The sequence below is a fragment of the Malaya genurostris genome, chromosome 3 (genome assembly GCF_030247185.1).
Source record: "Malaya genurostris strain Urasoe2022 chromosome 3, Malgen_1.1, whole genome shotgun sequence".
In the NCBI taxonomy this organism is placed as follows: domain Eukaryota; kingdom Metazoa; phylum Arthropoda; class Insecta; order Diptera; family Culicidae; genus Malaya; species Malaya genurostris.
Genome location: NC_080572.1, coordinates 4,468,701 through 4,496,684, shown reverse-complemented (window position 1 = coordinate 4,496,684; position 27,984 = coordinate 4,468,701). Strand labels below are relative to the sequence as shown.

At 35.7% G+C, this 27,984-nt stretch overlaps 2 protein-coding genes across 9 annotated transcripts; one reads left to right on the top strand and one right to left on the bottom strand.

The window, feature by feature from the left end:
• Nucleotides 1–1,905: 1,905 nt before the first annotated feature.
• LOC131434719 (alanine--glyoxylate aminotransferase 2, mitochondrial) lies at nucleotides 1,906–17,200 on the bottom strand. 8 transcript variants are annotated; one of them, XM_058601763.1, is made up of 9 exons: nucleotides 17,082–17,191; nucleotides 16,971–17,022; nucleotides 11,285–11,401; nucleotides 11,107–11,220; nucleotides 10,222–11,050; nucleotides 9,979–10,092; nucleotides 6,553–6,687; nucleotides 5,593–5,708; nucleotides 1,906–5,523 (listed from the first exon to the last, which is right to left on the bottom strand). In XM_058601763.1, exons 3-9 carry the CDS (start codon nucleotides 11,371–11,373, stop codon nucleotides 5,490–5,492), a joined length of 1,431 nt encoding a protein of 476 aa, XP_058457746.1. In that variant the 5' UTR covers nucleotides 11,374–11,401; nucleotides 16,971–17,022; nucleotides 17,082–17,191; the 3' UTR covers nucleotides 1,906–5,489. The 8 variants fall into 8 exon arrangements, 7 of the variants coding, with proteins under 7 accessions (XP_058457746.1, XP_058457741.1, XP_058457745.1 ...); XM_058601758.1 differs by having other exon boundaries at nucleotides 11,107–11,401; nucleotides 17,082–17,200; XM_058601762.1 differs by having other exon boundaries at nucleotides 16,971–17,196.
• On the top strand, nucleotides 8,400–9,984 carry LOC131434720 (protein amnionless). Its single transcript, XM_058601765.1, has 2 exons — nucleotides 8,400–9,374; nucleotides 9,547–9,984. The coding sequence occupies exons 1-2, from the start codon at nucleotides 8,402–8,404 to the stop codon at nucleotides 9,942–9,944; spliced, it is 1,371 nt and encodes a 456-aa protein (XP_058457748.1). The 5' UTR covers nucleotides 8,400–8,401; the 3' UTR covers nucleotides 9,945–9,984.
• Nucleotides 17,201–27,984: the final 10,784 nt, after the last annotated feature.

The window sequence follows — 27,984 nt, the reverse complement described above, 5'->3', positions numbered from 1 at the left end:
TAACTCGTCAGAAATAGGTTCATCGGTGTTCTTATCTATCTGTTGTTGAGGTTCAGTATAGTTCTGCATATCCGGTTCGATAGCTTGTTGCTGGTTGTCCGGTATGTTATAATGATCGAGGTCATATGAATAGTCATAAGGTTGATCTTGGTTAATTAAATTTTGTTCTTCGTCTACTTGTAACTGATAGTTTGGTCTTGGTGGGTGTGTACGATTCATGTAATTTACTTGGTGACTTCGAATGGAAGGGTCGACTTCCATGGGGACAGGTTTTGAAGTTTGTTGGTTGAATTGAGATGGCCAGAATTGTCTTGTCGGTTGTGGCGGTAGAGGTTTGAAATGTTGCATGTTGGGTGTTCTATATTGGGGGAAAAACTGTGGGGGTCGAAACTGTGAGTACAGGAGGTTGTCTCATGGGTATTCTCGGTATTAGCGCCGGTGCTCTTGGTGAAGGTGGTGGAGTAAATGTGTTTGACTTGTTTATGTTTCTTCCACGATTATAGTTCGCTTCTTCGAGACATAATCTCAAAGCCTATTTTGTATTTGTTGGGGCTTATGCTCTGATGATCGGCCCGAGGGGTTCTCTTAGACCTCCTAGGAAGACTTTCAAACCCATTTCTTGGCACAATCTGTTCTTTGCTTCTCTCACTTCACTATTATTATTGCTTAAATTCAAAACGAAACAAGTCTCTGGTTAGACAAACCTCGTCTCGCCTGTCACTGTAGTGGGTAATGAGATTATTTTTTATTTCTTCCCACTCGAGAGTTCTAGCACATTATCGGCGTCTCCGTGGATCTTTGCGCGAATTGCTTGTATCCAAACGCTATAAACAGCTGTTCCTCTCGCGTTTTCGAGTATCGGCATCAGATTATCTATACTTTTAATAAAACTATGCAATTTGATTGGATTGCCATCAAAGGATGGCAAATGCTTAATAATTGTGGAGTCTGCAGGGTTTTCAAAATACCCTCGACTCCAGTCACATTATTAGTAGCTTGAATGCGCGCGGCTTTGGCAGAAGCCTGAGCTGCCTGCACCGCCTCCGCAGCACCTATGGCTTCCAAATGCATCCACTCAATTTGTTCTTCTTTGTCCTGCAATAAATTTCGCAGAGAGCTTGTAGGTGCTACAGTTTTTTCACTTTCACTTCCTGTATGTTAAATTTGTGTTGTTTAAATTGAGTTTATTTAGATATTATTTACTTTTTTTTATATGTTAGTTTAAACACTTTTGTGATATTTAGAGTTTCTCTTACGGTTCCACCCTAGTGGCCCGGGATCCACTCTCTGAATTAGTAAGGATTATGTTTTTTGTATCGAGACAAGGCTATAATTTTTTTCTAGAAAGCTCTTATTCGTCTTTAAATGTTAATTAAAAATGTAAAATTACCTATAATTGTCGATGTTCTCTCTAGCTTGTTGTAACGTATGTTATGGTCCTTGCTGTGTTCGGCTGCAGGTGGTCTTCTAATCCGCGATATACACTCGCGAACGACTAAGTCCCGGAACCGATTCCTACTTCGCGAACACTTGAAGCAACTATCCTACCGATTGCGCCAATTAATATCCCACTTGGGGAATTCGGATTAAAAAAAATAATAACATAATAATAGGCTGAACACTACGGAGGTATGAACTAGACTGATTTATTGATTTTATATCGATTGCACGATGGCCCTGGCTTTCCCTAAAACTGTTGATCCTGCATTTGACGCCGATGGTCCGCTGGTCACGTTGTCCGCCCTGATGGTCGTTGGTTCCAAGTTTCTATGCGTCGAAGTGCTGACTTAGAATTAGGCGGGTTCGATGTCGTGGCATATCGTATAGCAGGTGTTGGTGTGGTAGACTCGATCAACAGTCACAATTGTTGGCGTCGCAGATTTGTGGTATATATATATATATATATATATATATATATATATATATATATATATATATATATATATATATATATATATATATATATATATATATATATATATATATATATATATATATATATATATATATATATATATATATATACAATTATGTTTGGAGCGGTAGTATACTTCACTAACAAACTACTGTATTACTTTTACGTTTATAGTTCAACTCTACGCATTACTTCAAGTCAAAATCATAAACTTACGATTTAATACTATTAGAAACTTTCAAAACAGCTCTCTAAAACACGGAGGAGAGGTGAACATAGAGAGGCTCTCTTTTGCAGTAGGACCCTGCATAATAAAAAATAATAAACTTGAATTCCATATCAGAGCAAGCTTTTATTTTTGATATCAAACACATTTTAAAACCGTCAGTATAGAAACGAACTCAATAAAATTCAATTGCATTTCATTTTATCAAGCGTTCATTCTTCAACTGCTTCTTATGTATAAACATTTGTTGTGATAAAAGCATGGTTCTGTCTAGTGAATAGTTAGAGTAGGGCAAACTGTCCTAATCGCGACATGAAGTACTGGTCATGTCGGAGGTGCATTTTGCATGTTCCTTTATTATCTGTTATTTATATTCTGTTCATGTACAATGTTTAGATATAAACAGTACGTTGTAATTACAACAATAATTATGGTACTAAAAGACTATAGAATCTGAATAAAAGTAGATTGTAAACTTTGAGGACGTAATTGTTGCTAGCTAAAACGTATCCGATAGCCAGTATGAAAAATATTGATATCAACAGTGACATCTAGTGATGGCTGGCATAAACGGTAAAAGAAACTTGTACTTGTCATTGCAGGACTTAACTATTTCGTTACACCAATAGGTAACTTTACTGTCACTACATTTCATCAATATTATATCAATTTAATAAGTGAAGAAAGTATGTATCTTGTGTCCTAAAACATAAGTTATTCTTAAGATATAAATCATAAAGTATACAACTCTTCAAGTCTGTGTTTTATTTCTTCTATTATTCATTACTTCTATTACGTAAGCAGATAGAGAAACTTTTCATCCAACAAATTGCTATCACAAAAGACTGTTTCTAAAAATTATATCTGGACAACAATTTCAAAAGTACTGCAAAATGTTAATCACAAAAATTGTTGTTCTTGAAGAAAAAAAAACAACATTCCTCGACAAAACGGCGATTTGTATAGTTATTTTATTTAGGCTATTCATTCCGATTTCATATTTCGATCAAATCGGAATACTTCGATCGAATGTGAACTTTCCGAACTGTATTTTGATCGAGTGATGTATTTATATAGAAGACACGAATTTGATGTCACCCAATATAGGATGAGAAATAATCATGTTTTTTACCGTCCAGAAATACTCGCGCGTGGCCATGTTATACTTTTACACGGCTTACGAAAGAAAGCATGACATATTTGGAACTGCTATTTTTAGAGATAATTGTCTATTTTTAAGCTCAAATTCGATAAATTCTTTCCTTTATTCCTACTAACTTTTCCCCGTTTTTCGGACTGATATGTTTTTTGTCTAGTACATACTTGTAGGCTTCTTCAGTGTCTCAATCGGAATTGGTTCTTTTTTCCATGTGCTGGATTGAAATATCAACAACAGGAACAAGTCTCCCCGGTTTCCACTAAAGCTGTGCTTATTCATCTCTGTACATACAGATCAGTAGAACTTGATCCATACCGGAATGACTGGAAATGGTGAGCTTTTCATAGGGTTGTCATCTATATGACTGTCGACTTCTAGACATCGCCTCTTAACATAGCTCAAACTATTCTAGTTCTTTCACTATTGAGACTAGGTTGTGATCGTGGGTCTATGATTAATCGAAATAAGCTTTCGACCGATTCGACTATCGTTTTTCACATTGCATCTAGGCTCACTCTTGTCAGCTGTTGGTAATAATGTTCTCATATTTTTTTCCTTTTAGTATGAAAGGCATTGAACAAGGATGAATGTAACTTGACTTGACAAACATCTCTCACGCATTCTGTCGATAAGATCGTTAGTAAGTTACATACATCTTAAAGTAATTTTTGTCGTGAATACGATTTACTTTACTATGGGACGCCTTTTCAAAATTTACCCTGTACAAGAAAGGGCAAAACTTTATCACGAATATCTCTTGATGTACTTAACCCAACAACATGATTTTTTCTACAAGCTATCTGAAATATGATCAGGAATTTGTGATCAAATTTTCAACAGCGTAAGATAACCATAAATAACTAAAAAACAAAATTTTCTGAAACTTTTGGAAATAATGAGGAAATTTCATCACGCTTGCTTGCCTTTTTCGCACCCGGACGTCGGTTTTGAGGTAGTCAAGCACATTTCAGTTCCGATTATCTACTGGATGAGTATGAAGGGTAAACTTAGATAAAAAAGTACGGATGTGTAATGTCAGAGACATAACTGGGTGTTATGAATACGAATAAAACTGCCACTCTTGCTTTATACTTCCGAACATCAATAAGTGGACCGATTGTGTAAATTGTACAAGCTTTCCCCTTTTTCACTACTAGAATTTGAAACGATACACCTAAACAAAAGTACAGATTAGTTACAGTAAACATTCTGTCATACAATTAAATATTACGATATAACCAGCATAGTTCTTTATGATAAATAATGGTGGTTCTGAAAAGAACCTTATATGAAGACGTTTGTGATGGCGAGTTGAGTTCGTATCTATTCTGAGTCAGTGTATTTTATTTTATTTATTTAGGTTCTACTACAAATTACAACTGGTTGAAAAATGGACCGTACACAGTATAGTGAAGGAAAATTTCGCATAATTCTTTGGGTATACAATTATGACTTTAAATAGCACCATACAGTATTTTTATGTTGATTAATTTATTTTGGATTTGAATATTTCAGTGAAAGAAAGTATCAAAAGGCTGTACGGGATTAATTTCTGGCATTCAGAAGGGCCAAATTATGTAATTCTCTAAGATATTAAACACTTTTGCGAATTTGCACCAAACTAATCAAATTATCCTAGATTTGCATCACACTGATGGATTTAATTTCCGATTTGCGAATAAGGAATCTTTATAGTTCTTTAGATAAAATTTGGAGCAATTAGAAGGGCAGATTTTGCATGTTCCTCATTGTTGTCCATTTTTCGTTGTATTTTCCTCCAATGCAAACGACCAGCAGCAGGATCTTCCTTTTCTCTTTAACCTGAGCGTTTTATGCTTTATACCTGGTTTGTTCTTACTGATGTTGGTGGGGGAACTTCACCTCGACATCCAGTTCCGTCTGAAGCACTAGAAGAAATGAACGTCTTCATATAAGGTTCTTTTCAGAACCACCATTGAACTTATTGATATTCGGAAGTGTAAAGAAAGAGTGTCAGTTTTATTCGTATTCATAACATCCGGTTATGTCTCTGACATTACACATCCGTACTTTTTTTCTGTATCAGGTACTACTTTACAATTATTGTATATATCGACAGGCCAGAGAATTGAAGGATCATTTCATTTCGCAAACAAAATTGCAACCGGGCGAGAGATGTTCCCTCGGTGGTAATCCTAATTTCTTATGAACTACGCAGTGCTAACACTGTCCACTGTTTTTTGTCTAGTAAATTAAATCACAGATTACATAGTAAATTAGTGTTTGAATTGTAAATAAATAGATTATAACTACTTTCTGCATCCGCGCTTTCGTTTCTTCTGATGAGCCAAGCAAGCATAATCTATTACGGTCAGTGTATAGTCTGCATCAGCTTGGCTTACGCAAAGTGGAGGTTTCAATCGAAGAACCTGTTAAGAAAACAATACAAACGATTACTTATTATTTCGACCGTCTAGTTCTGTTTAAGGATTAAATATAATATGACATATGTGTTAGAGCTGTGATCAATGGACAATGTGATATAAACAGGTGGGGCAGACCACATGGCATGCTTGCGTTGGTAACTCAAAATTTATAAATAGTTCGGTATGACGACATACATTAAAAATAAACTTGCTTTGATTCAATGCCAACTAGCCCGAACGATGTGCAAGCACGTGGTTTTTAGTTTTACTTGGCTTACTGAAGCAAAGTTAATTTCACTAACACAAAAGAGTTGTGTTTGCTCCACCTGGTTCTAGCACATTGATCAATAAACACCCGTGATAGCACACACAAAAATATATTTGAGATACCACCGTAGTATGTTTTTTGCTGGGGTTGTGAATTTTGGTTACACTACTGGTAATAAAACTTTTTCTTTCGCTGTGATAAAAAAGCCATAAAAATTTTGAAGGTAATTTACATTTTCGAAAACTTTAGTGTTAGTCAATTTTGTTTCTTGGACTCATTTTGGCATCAGTCACGATAATCCCTTTTATCTTGTAGTTTCAGATTAGTTTTTGAACACTTTCTGAGTGACGCTCGAGTGCCGCGTCTAGCACATTCAAGGCAAAGTCGACATCTTCTTTGGTTATACACATCGGAGGTTTAATTCTAAATACCTGTTGAATACAAGTCAGGACGGGAGAAATATATGTGTTTGAGAAATGCGATTCGTAACCGTGTAATACTGGCAGTATAGTAATCGTTAACACCAGATGACAGTTAAACTAATGTAAATGATTTCATAGGTAATTTTGCTACACTCACGTTTGCATTCAGACCGCCTCGGCCTAACAGAACACCCATGTCTCTGCACATCTCCCATATCTCGACAAAATGTGGAGCACTGAGGTGCTGGCGTGTTTCCTTGTTTGCAACCAATTCGACACCGATCATCAGACCCTAAAAATAAGCAACGCAGATTTTTCTATAAATGGGATTATGCAATAACATAACAATTCCTCATTTGATCGATGAGCATAAAGCTTTTATATTTCGTATAAAAATTCGAAGAACATTGAACAAGCGAACATTGACGTTTTGTTGTTGGTTGTTGGTTTAAATTATGTGCCAAAACGAGTAGGTGCTAACCATTCTTTTTCCCTGGCGCGAATTATCCTGATCACAAGACTTTGCATTGAAATCATATATTGTGGAAGTCAGTCCAGCTAACTTTTTACCAAAATTCTTGCTAGCTGGTACTTCTGGAAACAGGAAATCTTAAACACTCATGAGTCAGGAGTTGGATCCGGATAAAATTCAATAGCAATCTATGGAGCCATAAGACCTATCATTTGGATCTAGACTTTGTGAAAATCGTAACAGCCATCGCTGAGAAAACGAAGTTGAGTCGGTGCAGCTATTTTGAAGTTTTTGATCGGTGATTCCGGGAACTGGAGACCGATATAGATGAAGTCGATCTGTTTGACCATCAGCTAACATAGTCTATAATTTGATATAGCTTTGAAAAGTCAAAATTTGAAGATGACGGTTGAGATTTTAAACACTCAACACTAAGCAAATGATGTCCTATTAATAATGAGGCTAAAAAGTCACCACTTGAATTTAGTTCACATCACAATAAAAATACATAAAAAAAACACTCATTGCCATGTGCACCGAAAAATGGAGCTTGTTTAAAACAATTGCTTCATTGTTAGTAAATTTTTAATCTTGATTTATGTTTATTTCAAGCTACAACATTGGTAACACTTTGAGTGATGTGATTTTATTGCCAGAATAAATAAGTTGAAATATTATAAGCGACTTCTGTGTTGATTCAATACTTTGAATCTTTCAGATCAACCAATAATGTAGTTTATTTTATCTAGAATCTTATTTGTTTACCGTCACAACCAAACAAATTGTTTCAATGGACAGTATCTGTTTCTTCTGACCAAGAACTTACCAAGTTTGGTAAGTTTGTACGAATTGCATAATTTTAATTTCAATTGCATTTTATAGGTAAATGTTCTTCACTTTAAAACAATTCAACCGAATGTAATGATTCTCGAAATAATACTGGAAACTGCACAGCATTGTATAACACATTTTTTTACGATGGTCAATTCTGTCTTGTGGACATATGAAACTTCCTAGAAGCTTTGAAAATACATGCTACACTTTTTAAAACTTCGAAATAAAATTTGAGTTAAAATATATACGGAGTTAAAATATATATCCATTGCCGGTACCATGATGAGGAAATCATGAAAATCACGAAACATCACTCTCCTGGGGTCATGCCTATTACTGTTGATTTTACGATCAAAATGATTCATATCATCAGCAATAGATTTAAACCATTTTGCTCATAATGTTATTAATAACAGGTATGATATCATGAGAATATTTCATGATTTTCAGAATTTCTTAATCATGGTACCGGCAATGGATTTTAACCTCGTTTAATGCAATTATGTATGTATGTAAGCTTATTAATTCTCATAGAGCTCTGGTGTAAAATTTCTTGAATGAGACGTGCATGAAAATAAGCATATGTCATGAACACAGTTCCAAGATTATCGTGTTATCCACATTCGTGTATCTATCTGGAAACGCCCATTTTTAGCTCTTGCTAGAAATTCATGAGTTCAGTAGTAATCAAACATTCAAAATGATCAGTTTTAAAACATTTATCGTGCTAATTCCGATTTGTCAAATAATCAGTGCTTATAAGTTTTGGCGACACACTCTTGAATTCGATAACCCATACAATTGGGTTTCTGAAGATCTCCCCACTACAGGACAATCAATTCATTTTCCGGCTAAATTGAATGCTATAGTCAGTCTTCCAGTCACAGTTAATACCGAGTTCTTGATACTTCCCCAAACCGGAGCGCTGCTAATTCCTGGCAACGATTTCTCATTGATTTTTGACAATGAAAAGAAAAATCGTAAACCGGCTGGTTTTAAGACTCCCGTTCGAAGCCCGTACTACCGTACGAGTAATTGGCTAATCATAGATGACAGTACGAACACTGTCGTATACCCAAATAGTGCAATGCCACATACGGAGAGAATTCCTTGCCAATACGAAACAGTTGTTTTTCCTAAAAAATCTAGTCCGGTTGACTTACAATATCACGAAGCGATTATAGTGAAAAACATCAATTATTCCAACACAAAGGGTTTAGATGAGTTTAGAAGTTTTCTGTCTACGGAGCTTGGTCAATTTGCATTTTACAATGCTGAGGAAACGTTAGTAAAGGAAGGAAAATGCGGTAGTCCTGAGAAATGCCCCTGCCAACCGGAATGGGTCAAATCAGCAGTCTGTGCCAATGAGCTGTGCGAGATCCCACATTGTCTGCAACCTGTGGTGCCGGCAGGACACTGTTGCGCAATATGCGGCAGCATACTGATCATGGATTTAATCAATTTCGGCGAAAAATTTGAGTTGAGAGATTTCTCCAGGAAACTTGATCGTAAAATTGCAGCATCCGATATTGATAACTCTTTGGTAGATTATCATGTCAGTGTTTATAACGATGCGCTGCAGCTGGTGATTGTCGATGTCAACGACTATGACGGCAAAAGTATTCTGTTGATGCAAAGTTTAGAGCCGTTTTTCGCAAAACAATTCTTGAATGGTAAGTATATCTTATATCTGTCTAAAGTGTTAACCATTGATATAAATCTGGCTCTAATTACACAATATGAACAACACACTTGTGTGACGTTCCTTTTGAATTACTATGTATGCAAAATGCATTCATAAGATTCAGGTTCTGTCCTATTTTTAACGTTCAACTCACTTTACAGGTCACAAAATCGTACATTCTGGACGCCCTTATGTCCCATACGAAAGCGGTCAATTGTTCTCAGTTGTGTTCTTATCCCTGCTAATGATATCAATATTCTTTACATTCATCTACGTATACTACTACGATGATAATATGGTTCCACGGGTCACAGCCATGATCCGTAATCGACATTTCTTCTTATCGCCTTTCGTTTTTGCGAGATTTGATCCTAGCAATGACAACGAAGGATCTACTGTGGATATCAGCTTTAATCCGTCAGGAGTGGAACACTTCAACTCATCTTTCAACAATCCTATGTTCGAGGAAAGTGCAAAAGTGGTGTCATCTTCCGGGGAGGTAAGTAAGACGAATGAGGAGGAATCGTACGTCGATGTCGAACTGAAGAGTCACAACTGACCAAGTTTGTTTGAACACGATCTATTTGACTTACCTTTCCTCTTACATCACCGACTATCTCATGCTTGTCGCGTAGCTTTTCCAAGCCTTTAAGCATATATGTGCCAACTTCAAGTGCATTTTTCTGCAGCTCTTCCTCCTCGATTACCTGGAATGTATAATTAGTTACTTATTTTTAATAAGAAAAAAAAAGTGTTGCTGTAGAACAAAGATTATCTTATCCATCTTATCCTGATGACCAAAATAAATAAGTTAAGTCTATAGAAGCACTACTCACGTCTAGAACAGCCATACCCACAACACTAGCCAACGGGCTTCCCCCAAAGGTATTAAAATGAAGTGCCTGTGACAAAGTCTCCGCCACCTTTCTAGAGGTTACCACGGCTCCAATGGGGAAACCATTACCGATTCCCTTCGCCATCGTTACAATATCGGGCACTATGTCGTGTGCCTCAAAAGCCCAGTAGTGCTCTCCGGTTCTTCCGAAACCAGATTGTACCTCATCCGCTATAAACAGACCCCCGTTGGCTCTGACCAATTCAGCTGCTCGTTTGATGTATCCTTTCGGATATTGTACTGTACCGCCGACACCTTGAATAGATTCAGCAAACATGGCAGCTACTTTACCTCTGGGCAATGAATACTTGAAGATTTGCTCTAACTGATCATAGTATTGATCTGATGCCAGACATTTGTTCGCTGGGCAATCGCAATGGCGTGTGGTTTGAACAGGTGAATCCCGGCAGTTATTTCCTCCCCAAATACCACTGTATGGATCAGGATTCATAGCGTGAATAATTCCATTGCTAATGCCAGGAAGTGGATACCGCCAAGTGGAATGTGCCGTCAGTCCCATTGTGTATGGAGATGCACCGTGAAATGCATTTCTAAAACTAATAACTTCTTGATTGCCTGTATGCAGACGGGCAATCATCATTGCCAGATCATTGGCTTCCGACCCAGAGTTGACGAAGTACACATTTTTTAGATCCCCTGGAAATTTGGACACAAGTTTTTCCGCGTACTCCTGGATCGATGGATGCATATAAATGTTTGTCGTGTGCCAAAGAGTATTCATTTGTTCCTGCAAGGCAGCATTAACTTTCCTGAAAAACAAATCGTCAATCAGCTTGAATATTTTGAATGATTAATAAACGCTCACGGATGACAGTGTCCTACGGAAACAGTTACGATTCCAGCAAACATGTCCAAATAGCGACGACCCTCGTTATCAAACAACCACTGCATGCTACCTTTGTGAATGAGTAGAGGCTGCCTAAAGTGCGAAGTGATATTTGGCGTTAGATATTGTTTTCGCATGTTTATCAGTTGGTCATAACTCTGTTTCTTGTACACTTGGAATTCGGCGTTGTTTTTTGATAGTTCTTGTGATTCTAACAAACCGGCACTGGTTTGAGTGGTGAGGCATTTTCGTAGAGTGTTACTGGTTGCGGTACCTGATAAAAAAGTGGTCTTTTAAATTATTTGTTTACTATTTGCTCACATAGAAAAACGATACAATGACCCTTCCCGGTTCCGTAAGTACCGGAAATTATGGTCAAAAATATGCGAAGCGCTCTGAAACCATATAGATTCAACACCAAACGAAACATGAAAAAATATTCCATATCATCAATCAATCTGACGCTAGTTTAAAGAAAGATCACTTTTTTGAATGGTTAATGGAATAAGCTAAATCGATTTAAAAAGAAAAATTATTCCAAAAATTATTAATATAAAATCTGCTGGAAAATTACTTTTATGTTAAAAATTACTACAACTGATACGCTGAAGAAGGTTGCAAATAGCATACATTGACATTAGTGACGAAATAGTAAAGATTTTTTCAAAAATAGTGGAAATAAAACAAATAATTTTTCTTTTTGAATCGAGTCTTCAATGATTTTCGGAAAGTGCGTTCGACGATCCGAGGGGTAAGACAATGTCGTCAACTAATGTGTTGTGTTTCAGATTTAATATACGATCATATCTTCGAAACTGAAAGTGTCTGCTATTTTCTCTTTGAATTGGATCATTGAACTTATAGTAACTTTCCAACGAGCCTAAGATTGTTAGAATTGGATAAGCAATCTGAAAAAAACAAGCAGACAAAAAAAAACGTACAAATCTTTCACACACATATTTGTGGATTTCGTTGCACTGAGTCGAATAGTATATAACACTAGGGACTCCGATAAAACTCGGTTTTCTAATAATTCTATATCATATCTATATCATTGCTATACAGAACACATGGTTAAAATGTTCTCTAGGCTACCAATGGGTTCTATGAGGAATTAGTGACTATCACTTTTCGCAATAAGATAGTTGCTAAAAGATTTAGCACCTCAATATCTCTATGGAAAATTTGAGCTAAGTCATGAAATGTTGATATTATGTTATTTCGAGAACAAGATTTTGAATAAAATCGACTCTCTGAGACTGCAAGTTTAAAGTGATCGCTTCAATTGCAGTTTAAAGTTACAGCTTTTAATGACATTGCTGTACAGTTGTTCCCTATAGTATTCAAACATCTCATGAATCACCACGAATCATGATTTCACATTTCACATTTCACATTCGGAAATTTAATGAAAGATTGAAATTCGTACCATAGAACTTTAAAAATCTGCAAATTTCAAAACCGACTGCTATATTCATTTCTGGAAGACAATAGTTTTCAATATTTCATGCCAACGTTCTAAAAATTAGCGGTCAGACTGTACTAATTGTGTACGCTTCTGAAATTTTTTTGAAGGTTTTTAAAATTTTGCGTAGAGGAATCTTACAAAACTGATTGAATCAATACACATTTATATTAATATTAAAAACATTAGTTGTTTTCTAGCGAACCAAAAATAATTTGATCGTAATATCCAAGCATAGTTACCCACGTGCAGTTGACATCTGTCCCAGCATATTTGTAAATCAACTCGATTCGGTATTCAACGAAAACAACGCTGGTCAAAAGGTTATCACACTTTTTCTTGATTTGACCGTAAAGAGGTGATGTATGATTTTTTGGAATACTTCATGGGAGACCGGTAAGTGAATAGCGTCATTTGTTGTTGCTTTTTGTAAAGAGAAAGTGAGAAGTTAGCAAGTGTTTTGTAAACGAACCTTATAGCTTCATAATTAGAATTACGATAAGATAGTGATTGCGAATAAATTGTTTTAATTGGCATCATAATAGCTTGAGTACCATGCTGCTTTATTCAATCAAAATTACGATGTTTTGGTCGGCTCTAAATTTATATGACTGACGATTTGAAGCATGACAACTGCATTAAGGGATCGATACTCAATCCTCCTAAAACAACTCTGGGCCGATAATAACTGTTTTCTAGTACATGAAAAATACACTGGGAATAATTTTTTTAAATAAATCACACCAGTTGATATAAATTTTTTCAAACTTTAGCGTATATGAACATTGATAGCTATTATTTTACAGTTTGTGGTATTGAATCAATAATTTAAAGCTCGTTTTGTTCCATGGATATACTACTATTACTACAAATCAGGAGCTTGCAGTTGGGTGCCTTTTGAACTAAAACCGAGATACATTGAAAGGCGATTTTTCACTTGAGAGCAGCTGATTCAAAGGTAACAATAATTTTGCTATCCGACCTCGCTATCGCTCGTTCGAACCTAACTGAAGAAACTTAGCTTTTAATAGAACGGGTAAACGAGACGGTTACAGGTTTGTATGCAAGAGGCCACCGCGAAATAACCCTTTACCCTTTCGACGAAATGACCTCTTCGGTGAAACGACTTTCGGCGAAATGACCCATTCGACGAAATGACTTTCAGAGAAATGGCATTCGGCGTAATAGTTTGGGCGAAACGACCTACTTCCGTGCCCGACCAATTGTTGCCATCGACCTTAACATCAACACCAAAGCCGAATATTCATGGTTCGAAGGTCATGTTGTGCATCTGGTGGCACCAAAAGGGTGTTGTGTACTATGAGCTACTACAACCAGGCGATACTATAGCGGGCGATCAGTATAGGCTGCAATTGATGTGTTTGAGCCGAGCATTACTAGAGGAACGGCCGGAATACAAGCAAAAGCATGATAAAGTTATTCTCCTGCATTACAATTGTTCCGATGGATGCAGCACGACCTAGCAGGTCATCGGTTTATTTCTTTCGCAGAAATTGAAAATTGGTTTCAAACTTGGATCACATCAAAAGACGAGTCATTTTTTCGAGATGGAATTTGAAATTTGCCTGAGAGTTGGGAGTGGTAACTAGCGATGAACGATACTTTGATTAATATTTCAATTCTTTTTATTTTAAAATAAATGCATTTTTGACCCCGTTTTTCGTTCGAAATTTGTCTTGTTAGGAAGTTGTATAGCAAAACTTTCAAAGTTGTGCGCCAAGTAAATATAGATTATTCGTGAACAAGTTTCCGTAAATACGGAGTGGAAAAATGAAATTATACAATAGTCTTTGAAAAGGAATCTTAAATTTCATTGGGAACTCTTGTTTAGTATAAAAAATTTGTACTAGGTTAGGTTGCGAAAACCTTAGCTTCCAAAAACCGCGTTTTGCTTTACTTTACTTTTTGATTTAGTATTTTCTTTTCTTCAAGCTGAAGTCTGTGTGTGCTTTGGTTCGGAGGAGTGTGAAGGTCTGTATGTTTTTTGGTTCGAGGGAGTGTGGAGGGTCATGAAAAAAATTAAACCCACCTCGACAACAAAGATCGTACTATTTTACGGGAGCGGGTCACTTCGCCGAAAGCCATTTTGCCGAAAGTCATTTCGCCGAACGCCATTTCGCCGAAAGTTATTTCGCCGAATAGGTCATTTCGTTGAAAGTCAGAAAGACCCGCCGTCGGAAGCGGCGGCCTCTTGCAAGCAAACCTATAACCGCCTCGATTGCCCGGTCTACTCAAAGCTAGGTTTCTTTGCTTTAGTTAGGTCCGAACGAGCGGTAGCGAGGTCTGACAGCACACGAATCAAATCGATGTGGCGAAGCCGCAGTAGATATTTTTTCACTTAGTAAACGGAAAATACCACATACATTTGCTTGGTAGATACACCTATACAATTGCTTTGATGCTTAGTGGTCAATAGTCAACAAATTTCCTTGGGAACTCCGCTCTGAAGTTCATGAATCAATCTTTATTCAAGAGTACAAGAATCAATATTTATTCAAGAAGTACAATTGTAGGTCAACAAAACGGGCGTTAACATATTATCATTCATTTGTTTTTATTTTAAATGCATTTCAATTATAATATTAAGACAATTGCAGGAATCGGCGAAATGACCCTTTCGGCGAAATGCCTTTCGACGAAATGTCATTAGGCGAAACGGCTTTCGGCGAAATGAACATGATCCCTATTTTACAACTACGGAAGTACAAAAAGGTGGAATCAGTATAGCTTATCCAACTATATTTGTTCTTTGCCAGAATGATACCAAAAAAAAAAGGCAAGCTATAAATAATTGATTCATTTCTTTATAGGAATCAATGCGTTTAGTATTGCAGCCTATATGCCGTTGAATGATTCGAAATGCGTGTTGATACAGTATAAAAACTGGTATTTCATTTGCATTTTGTTTGCATGTTTGTTTCTGACTGGAATACTCCGTCTCATCATTATTGTGCACACCCTGCAGAGGTCAAGTGTATTTACATCGGTATGCATTTTTAAAATGCGATGAGTCCGAACAAATAAGGCGAGAAGGTAAATGAAAAAAAAACAACTTTACAACAATTGAATTTTTTGAAAAAGAGCAACTTTCGTTTTATCGGTGACTGTTGTACCGAGAAATTGAGAGAGTGAAACGAGTTAGTGACTTGTATTATTAGTATGCTATTTATAGATGTTGATCTGACACTCATAACGCTGATTGCCCCTGCCCTGCTGAATAGTGCTTATCAACGTACATCAATTCGCATGCTTCAAAAGGCTTATTTATATATAGAGTGGTATCTAGACCACACGGTAATTTGAGACACATTTTTTTATTTACAAACTTGTATGCGATCACGATGATCGTATATATGAAGTATCTACCTCCTTCGCGCAGCCAGAGTAGACTTAATCGGTACTTGGTCAAAAGGTTGAAATTCATTAAATAGCTCCTAATATTAACGCTCTATCTGCATATTCATAGCGGAACTTTTCCAAATAGGTATAGTTCGGGAATGTGCAACCAATTAATGCTTGGTGGGGTATGGCGATACGAGTGTCAATAACGTGAACAGCATGGCATCTAAACATATTGAATTCAAGCTAAAATGTATCTCACAAAGAATTTGTAATGTCTAAGACCGATTACTGCATTCTTTTGTTTACTGATATAATCGATTACAGTACTATAGGTGAACTGACTGTAAACGGAACTCAGCACTAAATTGTTGATCCTCGATTGTAAGGTATCAAAGGTCATTTTTGCGTTGTTTTGATTCATTCTTCTCAATTGAGAATTGTCCTAATGTACCCAGCGTTGGTGCTGTAAGCGACGAAAGAGAGAAACAGTGAAATCATTGATGGTAAGCTCTGCCTTTCTACATTCTAATAACTAATGATATGTAACTGTAGTCATATTGCATTTGTTTCATAAAACTGGAAGTCTGGAACAGCATTCCACTGCTCGATTGAGTGGTGTACGCATGAAAACATGAAACACACAACTTTGGTGACAAGGGCCGGTTATCGTCGTTGAGTGCATTTTTATTCAAAATGAGCTTAACTCTGTACCGCGCCATCGTACCATAGCCCTTTTAACGTTGATTGGGGTTTTACCCAAAACCGTTGTCGTCTACTCTAAATCACAGATGAGTATTTTCTCGATTAACGATTCACAATTTCCATAATGTATTTGCTGTATGCTCTCAGATGTTCCTTTATTGGAGCATAGTTACAGCCATGCTTGCAGCAAGGAGTGATAGTCAAACGTGACCGATCATATTACATATGATTATTAGCCTTTTTTCAAAAATCGAATCATGATAACATTGTCACTAATCTGATCTTGATTCATTAAATTCTAACTGACACCAACCCGTTAGAGACAATTTTTTCAGCAACATTTTTTCCGTTCTTTGGTTCTCCTTCTATAACGAGAACACGTAGTTATTCCACGACAACCAAAAAATTTTGTTCAAGAAACTACCACTAGAAACACAACACGCAAGCCTGGCAATGTCGATTACGACGATTTTCGTTCAATTAGGTCCGATCTTTTCTACTACACTGCCCGAAGGAGACTGTTCGTCATCACCAAAGCGCGAATGAAATATACTAATGCCAACAGAAGTTCAGCTTTGATTGTCTTTCCGTGTGCCTGTATTCCTACTAGAATAACGAACTACGAACTGTTTTTCGATTATTTGACTGATAGTGGTCAAGGCCCTTTAATGTATTAAAAATTGTAATACATTTTAATATTCATATAAATCATTGGTTTCTACAGTTCATATGTATTCCGCCGTGGAATGTCAATGTAAGATGTATCCAAAACTAATATGTACGAGCAGTCCAACGAATGCCATACTAATCAAAACATTTATTGAGTAAAATATCCGAGTAGAGGTGTGATCATTTTTATAGTAAAGTGTATTTTTTTTTCTAGGGATATAAATAATGCTTTAAAATGCAGGTTATGCTTCATTTTTATTTTGAATGAACTACATTTTAATCCAATATCGAGTCGCTAAACATACTCTCTCTTTCGCCCTTATTCTGAATAACGACGTATTGATTTTTCGATCAAATATGGTTCGATCGAATCATAGCTACCTTTGCTTTTGCTAGCGTTATGGGGAATACAAATGAAATACGAGCGAAAAAACGATACGACGTTATTCAGAATAAGGGCGTTTAAATGTTATTTTAATGTAAAGCTTTGTGCTGCATATGCCAACAATGTCACTGCGAAGAAAACAAATACTTAACACAACCTTATTCATCACCAATACCTATATCGTAAATATAGTTCACCACATAAAAACTCAATGTTCTATTGGTTTCATGCTTGTTAGTTGAAAATTGTTTGTAGACATAAAATTGGAGCCGATAACTGTTACAATGAACTTACAACGATTTCCCTAGCCCCTAAATTCATTGATGAACTGCTATCCCACTGATGATGTGAGGACGAAACGTTTTTGCAATAATTTTATAATTTATGTATTCACATGTTTGCAAAATTTTTCTTCAATATTCCTAGCATTATTTTTCGTTTAAAATCATATACACAAAATCTTGTTGAATTGAGTTTTTTGAAAAAATGTTCAATTTTACTAAACTTGTAAATTCTATTTGTTAATTTATTTTCAATACTTATTTCTCATGTATTTTTTTTCTTTTATAATAATTAATATTAGCGCAACATCGCAACATTCCGTTCAAAAAAGGTCAACATTTCACGAATATCCAAGAGCACATTGCTCTAAACTAAATTCACAACTCGGTCAACCAATCCACAGTAGGGTAAAAACGATCAAAAACGCGACTTTGCTCAATAATTTTATAAAAACATGAGCAAATATTTTCAAAATTAGTATTTCTTATGCAAATTTTTCTGTAGAATCGATTTATGATAGTTAGAAGATCCGCAAAATTCACTATCATGCCCGTTTTGCTCCAATTCCTCCTTTTTCTGACTTTACTTTGAAAACTAACTGTGAAACTCAGGAAAAAATTCAATTCCACCAATCGGAAGGTATTCCTGACATGCTCATAAGTTAGATAAATGGATTGTTTTTAATAAGATTGACCGCAAACAACTGTATCCTGTTTTACCCCCAGTCATCTTCTTCCGTGAATTTACAGAAAAAAAGTTCTACTGATCGGTGTTTGGACCAATTTTGGTTAAACAAGACAGTTCTATGTTTCGAATATAACCTCAAATAATAATTTACAGATAGTGTTCATGATCGCACGCTTCGTGCTACATCGTTTTACCCCAATTTTCCGACAAATATAATTTTATGTTGAATTCAAATTTACAATCCCAAAGCAGATCCAATATGACCAACCAATACTGGTTCATATTACGTGCAAAACATCTATGATCCAATTAAACACAATGAGAATGACAGTACTAGCCTGTTTAACCCGTTTTACCCCAATTTAATTCATAAGTCGTATTTCTGGTTAAACTTTCTTTTGCATACCAAAAGCAGGCTGATTGCCGTAGATGAAGATCGATTGATATTACGAAGAAAGACCTGAAATTAGGATTACAAATGAATTCAATGACCGCACGAATCTTGTTATACCATTTTACCCCAATTTATTTCATAAGTCGTATTTCTGGTTAAACTTTCTTTCGCATACCGAAAGCAGGCTGATTGCGGTTAATAAAAATCGATTGTTATTACGAAGAAAGACCCGAAAATAGGAATACAAATGAATTCAATGACGAAGAAAGACCTGAAAATTGGATTACAAATGAATTCAATGTGGAGCAAAATCTCAGTTAAAGGATAAATTGGGGTAAAACGGTATAACAAGATTCGTGCGGTCATTGAATTCATTTGTAATCCTATTTTCAGGTCTTTCTTCGTAATATTAATCGATTTTCATCAACCGCAATCAGTCTGCTTTCGGTATGCGAAAGAAAGTTTAACCAGAAATACGACCTATGAAATAAATTGGGGTAAAACGGTATAGCAAGATTCGTGCGGTCATTGAATTCATTTGTAATCCTATTTTCAGGCCTTTCTTCGTAATATTAATCGATTTTCATCAACCGCAATCAGCCTGCTTTCGGTATGCGAGAGAAAGTTTAACCAGAAATACGACTTTTGATATAAATTGGGGTGAAACGGGTTAAACAGGATAGTAATGTCATTCTCATTGTGTTTAATTGGATCACAGATGTTTTGCACGTATTATGAACCAATATTGATAGATCGCATTGGATCTGCTATTGGATTGTAGATCATATTTCAACTGAATATTATAACTAGAAAAGAAATGGGGTAAAACGGTGCAACGAGTTTTCTGCTGTCAATAAAACTACATGCAATCGATTTGTTAGACTTTTTACATCGGAAACACTCTATTCGCTCTTCTGAAAGTTCTTCGATTTCATGTTATATAGTTAAGCTTGAATACAATGCAGTATAAAAAGGGAACTTGGGGTAAAATGAACATGATAGCGTTTCGTGCGGTCCTTCTAAATACATGGAATTGATTTTACTGACCATTTTACACCAAAAAAGTGCTTTGTGGTCAGCTGTATCATTCCTCCAAAAAAATCGCGTTTTTGGTCCATTTTTCCCCACTGTGCAATCCCGCACAAAATTCGGCCAACCTACCCCAATGGATGTTTTCGAGAATAATTACCATTTACAGAAAATAAGATTATACCGGAAACCGTTATACCATTTTGCAGGGTTTTGAATGTTCTTTCCACGTTTTTGTAAATCGGATGTTAATTGATCTGCATTACACGTATTTCTTCACAAAACTAAAATTTACTCACCATCCCCGAAAAAAGAACAAACTTGCTCCCGTACAAACGACAACACAAAAACATCTGAAATTACGTCGGAACACGGGTGACATAATACTCAACCAAAATCAATATAGACCCCCGCCTGCTATACAAAGATAATCATGAATAAACTTATCATTATTTAATTAACAATATTGAAAAACGCCAATTATGGCCACTGAGAGTAAACAGCTGCTATAAATTGTATGGTCATAATATATTGTTCTGTAACGTTTCGTAATCAGATAGCGGTTAAGTTTGTCAATGTTATCCAAAGAATATCAAATATACCTCATTATTAGAAAACCCACAAAACAACAGAGCTCAAAAATAATATTTTTTGTCTTGGTGATATGGTTGAAAATCAACTAGTTGAACTGCTTTAAGCGAGACCAAAAGTATCGCTCTAATATGATATTGATACCGATAATACCCGATTCTTGAAAAAAAGTATCGATACCTTAAAGTATCGACTCGGTATCGGACATCCCTATTGCTATGTATTATACAAGTGAACAAATCGAGTATTTCTTTCCTTGAAATAAAAGCTTAAAAACCCGTTTAGTATAGAAATTTCGTATCTGCAATATCTCATTTTCCGTAATGCAAAAAACTAATGAAGACGAAACTATCATTCCAATTGTCTTCGTGAGTTTTACCCTTCATGTTCTATATCAGGGGTTCCCAAACTATTTTGGGACATGGACCCCTTTAATCAAATTAACTTAGGCCTCAGACCCCCATCAACGAATTCCTTTGAAAATTAAATTTCTTGCTTTTAGCCTTTCTCATATAGAAAGGTTATGCAATCACTGTGAACCGAGGCCCGGAGGGCCGAGTGTCATATACCATTCGACTCAGTTCGTCGAGTACGCAAAATGTCTGTGTGTGTATGTGCATATGTGTGTATGTAACGTTTTTTTGCACTAACTTTTCTCGGAGAAAAATTTTTCACAAACTTAAATTCTAATTAAAGGTCTTGTGGTCCCATAAAAAATTCCTGAACATTATTTGGATCCGACTTCCGGTTCGGGAGTTATGGGGTAAAATGTGCAAAAAAAACTTAGGTTCAAATGAAAGGTCCTGTGGTCCCATGCGTAATTCCTGAATTTCATGCGGATACGATTTCCGTATCCGGAAATATAGCGTAAAGTGTGTTAAAAATTGTATACCATCACTTAAAATGAGGAAAAACCTTTAAAAAAATTCTAAATCGAACTCAAATCTTTTCCAATTTATAGTTTTTATCAGTAGACGGTCAAACAAACCGATTTCGGTTATTCTTTTAAGAATCGAAGAAAATTAGTTTGAAGAATACCACAGTATTATATATGATAGTATGATTGATATGAGAAAAGCATCATTACACCACTAGGTGGATGAAAACAGGTTTTTAATATTGATGTAACATACTTACCAATTTCTGCGGATGGTCAAATAAAAATATTTCAAATAACAACTTACATCACACAATAGGAAGTCGATTTCTAGACCTCGTTGACCCCCATAGTCAGTTTTCATTTACGCAAAAAGGGTATCGACACCAAGGGGTCTATATCGACCACTTTGAGAACCCCTGTTCTATATCGACAGGGTCAATATTTCCTTTTTTATGGATTACGTTTTCGCAATTTCGAACGATTCCCGAGTTTTTTAAACTAGAAATAATACATGCGACCAAAGAGCTCTGTATAGAATGTTCATTACGACCTAAATGCAAATGACGGATTCATTCTGCTTAGTTTCTCTTTCCACTATTACGGAATAGTTCTGTAGATATTTGTTCAGTTCAGTTTCAGTTAAAGAGAAGGATTGCTAAGGCGTTATTGAAAATAACCCTGCTCGAGAGCCTGGTTATTTTTGACATTTCGATAGTTAGCTTACGACACCGACAAAAAATCTTGCAAGGAAATCTATCTTCAGACCTGTAGTAAAAATTACTTCTGTGTATCTTCCTTTTCTACTTTCAGTAAGATAAAATATCCCAATAAAAAGTTTCAATACATTGTCAAACGAAGTAATTTTTTCTTACGTTCTCGGTATTGCAATTATTATATAACTTTCCATTCGTCAAACTTTGAATTGGGCAGTAAGTTTATTAAAATTCAACTAATCGATAAAAACATAACTATAGAAACTATTGAAAAGAGAAAGTTAACAAAGAGAATCTGTCATTTGCAATTAGTTCGTAATGAGAATTCCATGCAAAATCAACCGTAAAAAGAATAAAGTTTTTCGAAAAATACATTAGGGCATCACTGCATGATTCTATGCATTGATCATAGAATTGCACAAATTGAAATAGACCGCAACTTTTATTTTGATGACATCTTTATTCGGCAACTGTTCTTGAATCACTTCTTGATTTTTATTTCCCTTATTTCTAATCTCTCTGTCATTGTTTCCAAGTATAGCTTACCTCGATTCTCTCAGTCGAACATAGTCAAGCTGTCAAGTTTTCTCGATCATAAGCATACTAACTCGCACGGCTTTTTGGTTACCTGGGCAGCCATGGCCACCAAACGGCTACCAAAATCGATTCAGTGACTGCTGTCAAATACAATTTGGCAAAATATAGTCGCCTATATCTTATGTCGTTTTCGTTTTTAAATTGCACTACACCGGTGTAGCGAAAGCTGCACTGAAACCGTTCGTTTTTACCAATTGCACCACACCAGTGCTACACTTTTTCTGCACCGATACCACTGGTGTAGCACTCATCAAAAGTTTGGTGTAGCTCTGTGCAATGGAATCGTTTATTGTAGTCAATGGTTACTGTTTATGTTTTCGTCATTTTTGTTCGTTTATTCATGCCTCAGTGTAGCACTGCACCGGTGTAGTGCAAATTAAAAACGAAAACGCCATTAGTTAGCCGAGCGTTTTGATCTTTTCACCTTCGCTGAAAATGTCAAAGTTTTCGATGTGGAAGAATCCTGGTGGATACGGTTGTATCGTTTGAGTAGTATATCTGGCAGCGGTGAGGCAGTCGATCACCAGAATGTCTGCCTGCCATGTTTTTCGCGCTGGCAGCGTTTAGTAGGCTATCTGGCAGCCATGCATATGTGGGAAGCATTCCACATTCATTCTTATAATTTTTATAATCATTCTGATATACACTACACTCACAGACTAACAGACATGACAGTATGAGTAAATTCTTATAAAAATAATTTTTCGTGATGCACTACTTGCATCTATATTGTACTGCGCGAACTATTTACTATCGGTACACCCCTTGTGTTATGTGAAAGTTTTTTTACTAGTTGGTTTCCCCTCGTTTGTCAACACCGATCAGCTGCTTGCAGGGATGCCTGATTTCATCATAATATTTGAAAATGAATCATCACAATAAATTATTGGATTACGTTGATAATATATTTAACTTTTTTTGCGATGTTGGAAGGTAACCATTTATTTTTGTCAACGTTGCTCATCTAGATTATTTTTTATTGTGTAGGTAATTTTCATCCGAATTTAAGTGGCGGTAGACTAGAAGCAAGTAAATATTGTAACACAACGGGTTCGATTTTGTATTGCGTTGGAGGATGAGAAGTAGCACAATTATGTATATAGTTTTGGCAATATGTATTAAATCTATATCCTGCTTGAAATTCGCATGGACGTATACCAATCAATACATTATAGGTAATTCTGTATAAATGGCAATTCTGTTGGTAAATGAAAAAAATAAACACAGTCTAGATGACAGGCCGGATGTTTTTGATAGGGTAACGTGGCGACATCATGACATATGCGTTTACTGTCTGTTAGTCTGTGCTACACTGTCCACTTCCACTTTCGAAAGAAATTGCAGGCGAGCTATGAAAAATAGAGTATAAAAAATTCAACACCAGACAAAAGAGAAAACTTTTCTCCGCCGTTTACTATTATGACTTACTCTCAGCGAGTGCGAGTCATTCGAAATTACTCTTCAAAGTGAATGTTGATGAATCGGCCGTTATCAAAAAACGCGTGATTTATTCAGTGGCAATCGAAAGAACGTTGAAAAATGTTTATATGCTGTGAAGTTTAAACAACAGTTCATTGTTTCATTAAATATTGATTGAAAAATATGCAATATTTTCGGAAATGGATTTGAAATAAAATTCAGTACATTCATCAGTTTTTCTCTGCTGTAAGTTTCGCCCTTCTTCAAACATAGCTGTTTTATATTATTGTGTGAAATATTTCAGCAAATTTTAATCGTAATCACGAAATCCACTGGGTTTTTACAGTTACATATGCTGATTGACGATCAGTGAGATGTGAGGTGTGAATTATTTCACATAAGATGAGTTTACGCGAATGAAGTTAGTTCATCTTGCTGTTCTTGTCATCCCCAATAAAGAAAATTAAATATTTCGTGAGTTTTCTGACATTGCTGTCAAATCCTGTTGTGTCCGTCAAATGTGTTTATAAACGCAAGTGTTGGATGGTGCAATTTTTTGTCTTATTTGCAGATTTAACTCAAAGAGATTATAGCAGTGTTCTTCAAATATGGGACATTTAATGCACAAACAATAGTGCAGCTAATCGTTTCTACTCTTTTGTTATTGTGTTTGAGTGCGATTTCGAATAAAACTGACATTCCTATGTTGAAGCATAAACTCGCTACCATCGTATTTGAATGAGTAAGGAAAGCTACAATGTTCATATAAGTAAAACTGGAATCGTATTGAGTCAATCTACTAGGAAGTTTGATGTCGCTGGATGTTGCATAGAAGGTAGATAGATCTTTGATAATATAATGAAAACATGTATGTTTTATGTTGAATGATCTTTATTTGGCGAATAATTTTGCAAATTTCATTTTTGCTTTTCCACGATTTCCTTTTTATTCGCTCTTTCTCACAGAAAATGAGATGCCTCTCATATTGTATTTGGTATCGAATTCAGCCGTCTTGAACAACGGGAATGTGCAAATTCGTATTTGGTTAAAATACTTACATATGCGTTTCCAATTTTTTTGAATAGTGGTCCTAACCTTATGGTCTTCCGATTTGGGAAGTTAGGAACTAAACACAGGTAAGCTGCGTGAAAAGCGATGGTTATTCTATTTGAACAACGACAATAGTTAGGCATATTGAACAACGACAACAGTCAGGCATATTTTAAACCTTTGTATACAGCCACTGAAAGAAAACCGATAATATTTTATTTATGTATTCTGAGTGGCAGCTTTTGCATAAGATGTTAATCATCACCGTAGTAGTAAAAAAAGCCTTGGTATTACATTCCTGTAGTGGAATTTGACCTTCTGTTTCAACAGACTTCGCAGCCGATTCAGAGTGTACAGAACCATTGCATGGCTAGTGCTACGATTCTACTGACACTACGAATCCTTTCAGGTCGGGGCTCGAACATACGACAACTGGTTTGTAAGACCAGCGCCCTATGCATTGAACCGCCAACCCGGGCCCGTAGTAGTAAGCAGAAGATAAATTAGGCAACAGTGCATAGAATCAGATCAAATAATACTTAATTATTTAACTATAATTTGATTACAATGGTAATTTGTGACTGATTTCGTAATCATTGCTACATTAACATTGCGCTTTGAAATGGTATATATGTCGAAAAGTCTGTTTGAAACCGTCATTAGCATTTGTTCAATCAGAAATCAAAATCAAAATTCTAAAAATACATATCGATCCACCGATCGTATGTATACACAGATAATAAATTATAAAAATGGTTTAATTCATGAAAATTTCAACAATATTTGGTTTGTTAGTGTTACTTTGAAACAATCGCATTCAAGCCTGAATCTACGATAAATCGATTTGAAACTATCGTGCATTGAATTGAAAAACATTTTTTTTGTGCTTTGATATACAACTAATCGTTTTGTTGTTTTAAGCACTTGTTATTTATCTGGGCATAGAATAACAGTACCCTTTAGGTTAAACGTGCCTGTCATCTTTGTTCCATGTATTGGCTAAAAGTTTAGGTTGTAAATGAGTGTATTTGCTTCGAACTTTAGTGCAACTATAACAAACATTGCATATTTTGCACAGCATCACTAGCATTAAGTTCAATCCATTTTCGGTATGGTTCAGAGTGGCATCTTCCTTCAAATAACCGTATGTTAAAATCTTTGAGAAATTAAAAGTAATATTAGGGTACTTACATTGTGAATTGGAACCACAAATTTCACAATCGATTCTTAGCATACAAAGCAATTGCAAAGCTAGTGTAACAATCATACTAACAAGGATGATCTTTCCAAACCATGAATCCTGACCTAGCGACTCGGACTGTGCATTTGTTAAGCTGGAGATCAGTTTAATCACAGAAACCTTATTCAAATAATACGTTTGGATCATTCTTGCAGTTTTGTTAGTTTTAAAAATCGAACCCAGGAACTAATTTGGTCAAGCTATGTTTTCTAAATATAAAATACTTTTCGACACAATGCAAATCAATTAAATTAACATAGAGTGATCCTTTTAATATTGCTTGACTTTTAATCTTGAAGTCATTCGCCTCTCGGATCAGAATAATTTTCTTTCTGTATATGCGAGAATCGAATCCCAATTGGCTATACAAACTATGGCTTAATAAATAACACGATTGCTTTCGTCGCAAAACTATTAACATAAATTACCTTCTACATGAATATATTATAAAAGGTTCAAGAATGTTATAATAAAAGGGCGTAAGAATGTCGAAGAGTTGTAATTTTGTAGTACACTGAAGTCTTTTTTCAAGCGGAGGACTCGTATCGGCATGATGTTTTTAGGATAAAACACCATAACTTCAAAAGTTCACATAAAAACCGTATAATTTCAAAAATTCACAACAAAAAACAGCTACCGAAATAAAAACTGATGATGTCCTAAAAATGCGAGAATCGTAGAGGTATGGTATGGTGGAAAAAAATGAAGAAGTCTACTCTGGGAATCAATGTCTAAATTTGCTCTGGGAATCAATGTCGACTTTTTTGCAATGAAATTGTATGTCGAGAAAGAAATTGTATGTTGCATAAAAATCCGTATTGATTCGAAAGCTTTCATTTAAAACCGCGAACGAAAACCTTATCAAAAACAAATGTACATGTGATACAGTGTCCATATATCTTCCCATATTTTTGGTATTAATAATCCATAGCACCCACTGTGCGTACATTTTATCGCAGCCGCGCCGTTTAGTGTTCATTCATAAAATATCTCGGCCGCCAGCTTTTTCTACATATACCAATTCACTAGAGAACCACATGTGAGACTTATACAGATGCAGATTTTATTGAATCCTTCATTGAACGAAGTGCAATAATAGTAGGTCTATTCCATTAGGTGGATGTCATTGTGGTAGTTAAATTATGTCACGGTTGCCAATAGTTCTCTGTAGTGTTAGAAAAGGATAGTATTGAGTACGTCATCAGATTACTGATGCGATATAACCTGAGCGTTCAATCGCTGTATATACCTCACAGTCGATTTGCACGGGCAGCTGTCATTTAGTTGTCAAAATTTAATATGAATATGAGAAGTGTGAAAACGAAAAAGTCTCATTTTTATTGTGTGCTCGCTACAGACAAAGTTTCAATGTGAAAATGCACGAAAACTAT